Genomic DNA, 11,577 nt, shown 5'->3' on the forward strand with positions numbered 1-11,577 from the left:
CTGACTGACTGGTACACACACTGAGTGACTGGTACACACACTGAGTGACTGGTACACACACTGACTGACTGGTACACAGACTGACTGACTGGTACACAGACTGACTGACTGGTACACACACTGAGTGACTGGTACACACACTGAGTGACTGGTACACACACTGACTGACTGGTACACACACTGACTGACTGGTACACACACTGACTGACTGGTACACACACTGACTGACTGGTACACACACTGACTGATGTTGTGTTATGGTCTTGCTTTGCAGTGCTCTGGTGGTTGAGAAACAGCCCGTCATGTCGAGCTTACCACATTGACCTCAAGTACTAAAGATAGGGGTGCGGTTCACAGTGGCAGTGAGGTAAGCTGTGATGTAACTAAAGCGCGTGTGTGTGTGTGTGTGTGTGTGTGTGTGTGTGTGTGGGGGGACTTGTGTGTAGAGGAAGTGAGAGAGTGACGGTACGAGTAGCGACTCTAGAGTCCAGGAGAGGGGGAATTGAATTGTCTCTCCTGTGCTTTCTGACCACGATGGGAAATCTGTAGCAGGAAGAGTTAACCCTCTCCTTGATTTCATGTTGATGTGGAAGGAGAACCAGGAAATGAGTCGGAGCAACGTAGCCACGGCGTAGATTTTATGCAGAAGTATTGTGATGGAAAACTACTTCTAAGCATGATTTTCATATATCCTTCTATAATATTCAGGTATTAATATTCATATCAGAATCAGCTTTATTTGCCAGGTATGAGGACACATGAGAGGAATTTTTCTTTGGAGCATCTTTGCACACAATGTGCTTACACATACAAAACAACCAAAACTAAATATACACACTAACATATACACACACAAATATATACATACTCTAAACAGAAACAATATTATTAAATTACTATGCTTTTTCAGTTTGTATGACTTCATTCAACTCACTTTGTAGTGTCGTCCGTGAGCAGAGTCGACAGCTGTCTGTGTCTTAATCACCCGCTGAAGGCCGCTGCTCCGTAGTGACCCTTTCTTACTGTACGTGACCAAACGGCACCAGGTTGTCTTTCACAGCTAAGATAAACAACCGCTGCAGACTCCGAGGCAGGGGGACGGATGCAGAAAAGACGTAGAAACGGCTCCATCTCTTCTGTGTGTTAAGATGAGTTGTTTTGCTCAGATTAGACCAGATTTCCAAGCGAGGTCTCCTCTCGAGGGAAAGCAGGATATAAGACGATGAAGATTCAGTTTTACTGCGCTTAGACTGTGTCACGCTGTTAATGTTAACTCTGTGATACTGTTCTCGCCATGTTGTTATTCTCTGCAGAGAGTAATAATTAAAAATTCACAGAGTTTGCTGTCTTTATTTATAACAAAATCTCACTCTCAGAACTTCTCCTCTCCTACTGTACAGGAAACGTCCACAACAGTATAAATCAGGTTTATGATGATTTATTTATTTAATTTACATGTTGTGGTCTACACATGAAATACAGCAACATAACATATAATATTCTCTAGCGCCACATAGTGGACAGAAGAAGTGTTACAAAATTTGCAATACGTAATTTTTTAGTGCAACGCACTCCACCCAGAACATAATTCTAACTCGTACGCGTGGTGTCAGATGGTTATGAAATCCACAACTGGATCAGTTGGCGTTTTGAGTCCATATTCACGACCTTCTGATGTCGTTCTCTTTGGCCAGTTGTCCGTTTCTTTCCTCTTTCTTTGTGTTGGCGCTCAAACATCTGGATTTCTGAGGACTATGGTTAACTACTCCTCAGACCCCTGCAGGGTAAATCCAGATCTCATCGCTGCTAAAACCACGTTTTACTGGGAAGACTACAAGATGATCCACATGCGCAGTTAAAGTAGCTTTATTTTAATAAGAATCAATTACTTACTGGATTCGAATCAACAACAAAGGGTTATCAGACGTAGACACATCATAATGGACTTAATTCGTTCTATCTGTGCCAATAAGTTGCTAAATATGAGCCTTACAGCCATGAGGAGTCAAGACACAGAAGTAGCATTATTTATATATATATATATATATATATATATATATATATATATATATATATATATATATATATATATATAAAGATTTTATTTGTTATGTTAAAGCTCATTCTGTCGGTATTTGTTTGTTCTCTTCTCAGGTTCTTAGCAAACCTCCCAGAATTTAACTGTCTGCTCAAGGTCAAACCTGTATTTGACAAGTAAGTCAAAGAGAACTTTGTTCTGAGCCAGTGATATTTTACATTTTTATTTCACATAAATGGAAATCTTGTTGATGCTTCTACGTTTTTATAAACAATGTTTTATCATTTTTTCACATCTATTTTGCCTTAAAATAAGGGATGTTGAAGAAGCCAAGACAGTTAAAGGGTAAGTAAAGGGTACCAGAACAATTTGAATTCTGATAAACTACTGACTCAGACTCGCTCTAACCCGTTGTCGTTGTAGGTTCCGTCACTTTGTCTTCAACGAGGACTACTGTAGGGTGTTGGACGTGGACACGTCCTCTGGAGGCTTGGTGGCAGAATTTGGACAAATGGTAGGAAACCCCAGAAACAAACAACATACTGTAGCTTTGTATTTTATGACCAAGTACATGTGATATAATGCATGCATTAGGGCTCACGAACATGATTTTGGCTTACCACGATCAAATTTGCGTGATCAAGCAATAGTTTACAAAAAAAGAGCGTTCTATGAAGAATGACCAGTAACATGGAAAGACACAGCCCCGCCTCCATTCACTCACACACGGCTCCCAGCAATATGACAACAACATAACATTTTAGCCTTGTTTATCCAGTTACTGCTGTAGCTAACGTTACCTGCTGTGTAACGTGTTATTAGCGTATACTAGCGTAACATGCAGCGATGTTTCTGTTGCCTCTAACGTCTGTTTTGGAGCATCAGAGAGCAACACAGACATGTAAGTGTCACCGTAATGAGATGCTAAAATCCATGTTGATATTTCATCCGCTAGATAACGGGCTTTCAACTTCAACACGAGGACTGTTGCACATTATGGATGTGAAAGCAGTTATAAATAATGAAAACTATGAAAATTAATTTTATGACAATAAAATTAGTTTTGGTTTAAAATCAACGTATAATTGTGATAATTAATCGTGATCTCAATATTGATCAAAATAATTGTGATTATCATTTTAGCGTTAATCGTGCAGCCCTAGCATGCATGCATACATCAAACAAACACGGTAGAGAATATAATGAGTGCATCTTTTGAAACGTTTTCAATTTTCTTTTCAGTCACTCAATCAAAGACTGAAAGCCAAAAGGTCCTATGAGGTAAGATGAGACATTCAAAATCAACAATCTGCTATTTGTAGGTCCAAACCAGTACAGTCTATTGAATGAACAAACACTTGATAGTTTCTTTTTACATTTCGGGACATTGTTCAACGCCATCACACAGAAACAGAAGGGGAGATGTTTGGTCAGAGGGTGAGAGTGTGTGTGTGTTCTACGCTTTACTAAAAACTACACTTAATTCGGTCAAATTTGAGCCATTTTCATGGTTTCTACATCAGAAAGTTTGTTTTCTTTCAAGCAACTTGGAATGAATCTAATAGCGTTGTATCTGTGCCAATGAGTTGCTAAATATGAGCCTCGGAGTTATGAGGAATCAAGACACAGGAGTAGCATAAAAAGTGGACTGGGACTAGGGACCTTCTGGTTTATTGTTCTGTAGGATCTTTTTTGTTATGTTAAAGATCATTCTGTCAGTATTTGTTTGTTCTCTTTTCAATTTTCTTTTCAGTCACTTAACCTAAAACAGAAAGCCAAAGGATCCAGTGAGGTAAGACATTCAAAATCATCAATCTGCTGTTTGTAGGTCAAAACCAATACAGTCTGTTTTATGAACAAACACTTGATACAGTTTTAACGGTCGAATGTCGAGAATTGACAAAAAAGCGTAGAAAAAAATGACCATCGGGAAAAGCGACCAAAATGTTACATTTTGACCCAGACAACTTAAAATTGCATGCTCAGGTCTACTTATTAGGCCTGCGTTATTGGGGGGAAAAATATAAATCACGATTTGTATTTACATATTTATTTATTTATTTATATTTTATATCAAGACAAAACAAATTGGCAGTACCAAACCTATAGCACATTGTTCATCACCACAAGCCTGTAAACAGAGACGTCAGGGAAGAAGGGAGAGCATTGCAGCGCTTTAAAACCTATTTTATATAGTCTATGTGTAAAACCCTCAGAAGAAAGTAGTAGCAATTGGGATGCAGTCGGCTCGTAAAATGAAATGGGAATCAAAGTCATTAAAAAAACAAAAAAATCTAAATTAAATTGTGAACAGGCTAAATTGAGATTGGGATTTTATAACAATTAATTGTGCGGGCCTACTACACACACTACAGGTCAAAATTTTGGGGTCACTCAAATTTCCGTACCACTCCATTATAGACAGGATACCAGCTGATCTGAGTGGGGGGCGGATCTTTAATGCAATATCTACATTGCCCATGATCAGCAACCATTCATCCGATGTTTCAAAGGCTCATGCTGATATCATTTAAAAAACTAACTGAGAACACATTTGCGAACCTTTTTTGCACTTATGTAAGCTTATAATCTGAAAACTGCTGCTCTGGTTAAAATTAAAATAACAATGCAACTGATCTCAGCTGAAAAAATCAGCAGAAATCTCCATTGCACTGCACTCCATTGCAGTAAGTGCAATGGAGATTTCTATGTGTGCCCAAACTCTTGACTGGTAGTGTATAATATTAGTCAGGACAGACATGAATGTACAACTTGCACCTTGAATGGTTGACAGAGGCATAGATATAAAACCACAAGGCAGTAGTTCTAGTTCAGTATTGTTAGATTTTATTGTTTTCTCCCACACACCATTTCTACATGATTGCAAATCAACAATATCAAACAAGTATTTTTTTTCTTTCTTCTTCATCAGAGTCCTCTGACAGTCACTGAAGAACTCCACATCATTAAGTTTGTGACGGAGTTTCAGCATGCTGGACTGAAGTTTGACATTGAGGTGAGTCCAACATGACACTTCATGTGTGTGATACTTTCTGCTGAGCTGGAGCTATCGTTGGTTACTATTGGTACTATTTGAGCAGAGGCAGGCCGTTTTATTGAATGGTCTCCTCCTCCTCCTCCTCCTCCTGTGTTGGTCCAGGCCAGCTCTCTGCCTGTGGTTGTCATCTCCAGCACCAATCAGGTGGTCAGTGCCTGGGCCTCCGTCATGTGGTGCAACATGGTGTCCATCGGTGAACCCAGGGTAAAGACATCCACACCTCCACACCTCCACACAACAAATAAACAATATCATAAGACACATCCAAACTACACCAACCAAACAGTTGTGGGAATGCATTTTGGTCCTATGCGTTCGATTTCTCATTTACAGATGACCATTTTCTTTATTTCATATTTACAACCGACTTGTCTTTAATCCCGTTGTACTTCTTTTACTTCTTTACCAGGGACAATGCTCATTAATCGACAGCAGAGCACCTGTAAAGGAGCCAGATTTAGCTCAGCAGGCTCATTTTCATCCGTTGTCCCTGGCCAGTTTGAAAAAGGCAACTTAAAGAAAGTCTGTAACTTTGTTGTGTAGAATCTGTCGTTGTTTGCGGACCCTCCTCCGCTCACCTGGCAGCAGCTGTCGCACGTTCTGAGCTGGCAGTTTTTACGCGCTGGCCAACGGGAGCTCGACCAAAACCAGCTCTCCTATCTGAGAGACAAACTTGTGGGTGAGTGTTTGACCACAGCTTCATCCAATTACACTGTGTCATGTTTTAATGGAGAGATATGTATCTAAATTGATTGTACTAAATTAAATTTAATTTAAAATTAATAAAAATTGTTAAATAAAATATACTTCACTTCCACACACGTATTGGAGCCTGGGAAGTTATTTCCATGTGAACTTCCATGTTAAAGTTACTTTCTTGCTGAGTGGGATGAGAGGTTTGATACGCACACTGTGGCGTCTTTGTGGAAAAATATGAACTTGGTTAACTTAACTTAACTTAGTTTAGCTCTATCTCTCTCTCTCTCTCTCTCTCTCTCTCTCTCTCTCTCTCTCTCTCTCTCTCTCTCTCTCTCTCTCGCATGATTTTCCCGGGGTTATGTACTGGAGGATTTCTTGGCTGGGCACTGACACATCTTGGAAATTATTATTATTGTTATTATTACTACTTTTTAACCTTGCAATTTGTTTATTATGTAAATACTGTCATCATAATATTCCTTTAACTATGTAAATACCGCACATGTCCACACTCCTTACATATCTTTATTTACATTTCTACTCTCATATTTATACTATTTTTGCAACTGCAACACAGAGTTTCTCTTCAGGGATCAATAAAGTATTTCCGATTCTGAAATCCCTGTGAAAATACTTTCTTATTAGTACAAATTAAACACAGGAGATTTAACAAAAATGAGTGTATGGGAGGTTTCGGGAGGTGGATTTTGTTACCTTTAGACAGAGCCGGGCTAGATATGTCCCCGTTTCCAGGCTTTATGCTAAGCTAAGATCAGCTTCTGTAGCTTCATTCTGCACAGTATGCATGAAAGTGGCTTTAATCTCTTCATCCAACTGAAGAAACCGGATGTCTAACAGTGTTCTCTCTAATGATGAATTCTTTTTGGAAACCACCTCAAAAAACCAAGCCCATATGCGTTAAGGTCTATTAGTATTTTTTTCCCATAATTTATAGTTTATTAATGTTTAGAATCAGATACATTTTGATGCAGAATTTTCAAAGACTGTGTAAAAGTGTTAAAAAAAAGATTAAAAACTATCAAAAAATGACAAAACTATATGCTGTCAGGGAGTAATCTTTTCAATTTAGCATATTCAGAAAAATAAAGCAACACCGTCAAGCCTATTAGATGTGACATAGTTAAACCGTCTTTCCCAATATGAAACAAACATCTCCATTCTATGATTTACATATTATGATTATGATTATTTGCTCCATCGGCCACAGTTTCCATCCATGAGTCTGCTGTCTCTGGCTCTATGTCAGTAGGATAAGATTGTGTTAATATAAGAAGTATGCTTCGTAAATTAAACCTCCCACTCACTGCTTGGATAAAACTACGATATAAAGGATGTTGGGCTCAACTTTCATGACATTTCTAATGTAAATGTTGCTTTCTGCACAGATGGTCCTGGTGATCTGGTTCCCTGGAGCAAGTTCTCCAAGGTGAGTGTTGAGTAAGATTCTTGTTATAATGAAATTAAAGCAGTCGTACCAACCTGTAGGACTTCCGTGGGCCTGTGTGTGTTTGGATGTTGACTTTTCTCTCCTGTGGGGACAGGATGAAAATGCATGGATTTGGATCGATGGGATCCTGGATTTGATCGACAAACACTTGGCGGATCTTTGGCGCGATGGGTAAGACACACCTCGAGGATCATTCACAAGAACTACTAGAGCCGGGCGACATGCTTTTGTCCCGATTTGGATTCTTTCACATTACATGGGTGTCGATCTGTATTGCAATTTCAGGGATTCCATAATATTGAGTATTGGGATTGTCTTTTCCTTCGTTAACATAAACAAAAGTTGAATAATACACTTCATGTGAAAGTATGTCATGAGACATTTTCTGAAAAATATTTCTCTAAGAAGCATCCACATCACAGTCAGTCTGACATTGATTTAATTTGTAAAGAAGAACATAACATGGATTTTCTGCTTTTGCTCTGTTTTGCTGGAGCTGGATTTAATGGAACATATTTAGGGGACTCCTTGGTTAATAAAATACAAATAAACATCCCGATATCCCCAACCAAACCAGGAAGGAGAGCACTGAAACAGCACCCAGTCTCCCGGTGTTGGTGCACTATGCTTCCCAGTGAACTAAACCCCCCCCCTCCATGTTCTGTCTGTGGGTTTCAGACTCATCATGGGCTTCGTGAGCAGGAAGAAATCCGAGGATCTGTTGCAGGAAAAACCGAGCGGGACCTTTCTGCTCCGCTTCAGTGAGAGCAACAAAGAGGGAGCCATCTCCTTCAGCTGGGTGGAGCACTCCAACGGGGGTATGGTTCTGGGCATGTCCCAGTGTTTTGTCAGGCTGTTGATACTGGGTTTCTGCAGGGTCTTAAACCCTGAAACCCTAATAAATCATAAAAGAAATTTAAACTGGTCTAAAATGTTGCCATATATCCATGCAATGCTAGTGCTAATTCAAATGTATTTTTTATTTTGTGGTGTTGTAGTTCTTTCTTTTGCTATTCCAAACATAATTTGCTTTGTATGTACAGATTATTATTATTATTCTGTCGCTTTTAATCAACGTTTAATAATGGTTTACTATGCAAGTACTTTTGTGACTGTGATGTGCTTTTTGGTCTTGATATACAGTAGGTCTTTCTTTTTTAAGGTTATATTGTTGGGCTTGACCTGCAGCAAAGGGCCGCAGGTTGGAGTCAAACCCGGACCCGCTGTGTCGAGGAGTAAACCTCTATCTATCTAATATATATATATATATATATATATATATATATATATATATATATATATATATATATATATATATATATATATATATATATATGGGCGCCCAGATAGCTCAGTTGGCGCAGCATCGGGAGCAACTCAGGGTTCAGTGTCTTGCCCAAGGACACTTTCGACATGGGACTGCAGGGCCAGGGATCAAACCCACAACCCTATTTTCTCTCCTGTCCCGGGCTGTTGCTGGGGCATTTTGGGGATACGGTTCATATCACATTGCCTTAAGTCCTCTAATAAAAATAAAACACTAAGGAACATTTGCGCTGGAACACGCCTCCTCTTTTTGCTGAACAACCCCCCCGGGAGTGCAAGTTCATTCCCTAATTTACCGACGCGAGTCTGTGGAGGGAAGCGTCGGGTGCAAAACAGGAATGATACATGCCTCGGTGTACAAAGTTGATTGCGCTGGGTGCAAGATGGGGCACTTAGAGGATTTTACACTACAGTGATGGTCCGGTCAGAGCCAGAGGGGCTTGGTTGTTACTGGCACGGTTAGCATGTCTCATGCTATGCAGACCGACCCTTCATGAGTCTTTGTGTTTGCTTACTTTCCCTTCTGCATGTGTTTCCCCCTGCAGACACCCATGTGCACGCCGTCGCTCCCTACATCAAGAAAGAGCTGGTGAACACTTCTCTGCCCTACATCATCAACACCTACAGTCTGAGAGCCGAGGGGAACATGTACTGGAACCCTCTGATCTACCTTTACCCGGACATCAACAAAGACACCGTCTTCGGACAGTACAACCACACCTCAAGTACGCGCTCCTTCTCACTTTCTCCTGAGAACAAAGTCACTTTATTCATATATATTTCCACCTGGGACTAAAAGAATTAAAATTTGAGTATGAGTTTGATTATTGGCCCGTGTTTGTCCTCAAGCAAAGAATCACAATTGAAAATATTAAGGACTTGAGTTGTATGAAGCTTTGGATAAAACAATTCAGTTCCTCAACCAAAATCTGTCCCCTTATCATCTACAATCATTAGCTGTAACCCATTAGTCGCGATAGTACTGTGAATATTTATATATTTATGAATGTATTCTGTTGCTTTTATCGAATGTCGCTCTTTGCTGTATATGTAAGTAGATTCAATTTAAAGCTTTGTTTTTCCTGGTGGAAAAACCCTTGTGCACACGAATGCCTGAAGGGAATTATTGTATGTACATAAACCATATTCTTATTTCTTGTGAATGTGGATTAGATAATGGATTTGTTTAAAACGTGTATATTTGAGATATGCTGTGTAGGTGTAACTACATCTTTAATGATATCTGTTAGGCCAAAGTTTGGAAATGGCATGTCAATGTCAACAAATCCATTTGTCTATTACAGGGAGTATTGCATAACATTGTGCAGATTTGATCTCCGTGCAACAGCAAATGAGTTAAACATGAGCCTGTAATGACCTCTAATCCTCTCTGTCATGCAGGAAAGTCAACCCCTGGAAAGGACGGGTACATTCCCAAAAGACGCATGGACGTCTCACAGTAAGACAATAAGAATGAAACAAATGCATTAAGATTTCTACGCTTTGTATCACGTAGCTTTCCATGTCTGCAGCCGTTTGTGTCATGGAGAAAATGGGGATGTTTTGAAAAAGCTAAATTCTCATTAAAGCTCATTATTCTGTCCAATGCTGTATAGGAGAAATTAGGACTTTTTTTGTGTTTTTCCTCAGAAGTCCTACGCCACCTCCCTCCCCACCCGTAGCCGAGGACTGGAACACAATAGTGGGTTTGACATACTATTATCTTTTTTAATTGTTTACCTATAGCAGCCTGTTACTGATTTATTTTAATTTAGTTATTTTCTAAGCCACCTGGGCGCAGGTCGCTTCTAACACAACATCCATATATCGGCAATAACATTTAATCAACTCACTTGTAACTTTTATGCCACAAACAGTCAAAGTTGAGTGCTCAGTTTTTCATCTTCACCTTTTTCATCTCTCTGAACTAACAAAAATATGTATTTATAGCTGTGAAAAGAAGTCCGTACTAATCATCTGTTACACCAATTAATGTTCAACGTTTTTATTGATCAAATTATTGATAATTAGAAAATGTATTTCAAAGGGGCACCTGGGTAGCTCACCTGGTAGAGCGTCTGCCTGTAAACAGAGGCTCAGTCTTCGCCGCATCAGCCGTGGGATTGGTTCCAACCAGTGCCCCCCCCCCCATGTCTAAGATGTTGCATCAAACAAGGGCCTAAAATGCCTGTTTGAGGGAAATATTTGTCTCTTTAGCTGCTGAATGCTCCCCTATGTTCCCTCGCTGTTAGGCTTAACTGTTGACAGCACAGTTTAGACATGAGAGAGGGGGAATCACATGCAGGTCGGAACCGAACTTGCACTTGCTTCATCGAGGACTGAGCCTCTGCATACGCGTGCGTTCTACCAGGTGAGCTACCCAGGCTGTCTGAGCCTGCTACTACTGGAATTGATGTGTACTAGTCAGATTTTTTTATTTTTTTTATTTTTGCCTGTGATATTGCTGCTTGTAGAATTCATCAAAACCAAATTGTCCCTCCAAATAGCTTACAGAAGGAACCCAAACAACTTCACATGCAGCTCCCCTGTATACCCTGCTACTAACTTACTGATGTACCTGACGGAGAACACTGCAGATTCAGAATGTAATCACAAAATATCCCAATGACACCGTGGAGTAATCACACATCACCTGGGCTGGGTCTGCCTGCTTCAGCTCTCAGATTTTCTCTCATTGCACAGCGCTGTGAAGGAATAATCTCCAAGGTTACGTTATATTCTGCCTCTGGTTAGAAGTGGTGAATGTAGGCTACAGCTCACAGCAACTTTATACGATATAGTGTCTGGATTTTGTTTGATATTTAGCTTTTTATTGAGTTTCTTCTTAGACACAATAAAGTGCAACGTCTTATTCCACACAACAGTCTCAATGTTCCTCTCCGCTCCACACGTGCTCTAGGAAATTGAAGGCGATAACACATTTGTGTAGAGAGAGAGAGAGAGAGAGAGAGAGAGAGAGAGAGAGAG

The 11,577-nt window shown here is 39.9% G+C and overlaps 1 protein-coding gene across 1 annotated transcript in view; it reads left to right on the forward strand.

Annotated features, from left to right (window-relative positions):
• Nucleotides 1-11,577, forward strand: part of LOC117953178 (signal transducer and activator of transcription 1-alpha/beta-like) — a 16,132-nt gene that overhangs the window by 3,567 nt on the left and 988 nt on the right. Inside the window, 14 exon segments of the mRNA XM_034885994.1 lie at nucleotides 275-367; nucleotides 2,155-2,214; nucleotides 2,354-2,383; nucleotides 2,462-2,552; nucleotides 3,792-3,830; nucleotides 4,971-5,054; nucleotides 5,199-5,300; nucleotides 5,640-5,775; nucleotides 7,202-7,242; nucleotides 7,358-7,434; nucleotides 7,942-8,081; nucleotides 9,135-9,314; nucleotides 9,991-10,048; nucleotides 10,240-10,291. Of these exon segments, the coding sequence (XP_034741885.1) occupies nucleotides 275-367; nucleotides 2,155-2,214; nucleotides 2,354-2,383; nucleotides 2,462-2,552; nucleotides 3,792-3,830; nucleotides 4,971-5,054; nucleotides 5,199-5,300; nucleotides 5,640-5,775; nucleotides 7,202-7,242; nucleotides 7,358-7,434; nucleotides 7,942-8,081; nucleotides 9,135-9,314; nucleotides 9,991-10,048; nucleotides 10,240-10,291 (1,183 nt within the window).

Source organism: Etheostoma cragini, chromosome 11 (assembly GCF_013103735.1).
Source record: "Etheostoma cragini isolate CJK2018 chromosome 11, CSU_Ecrag_1.0, whole genome shotgun sequence".
Lineage (NCBI taxonomy): Eukaryota > Metazoa > Chordata > Actinopteri > Perciformes > Percidae > Etheostoma > Etheostoma cragini.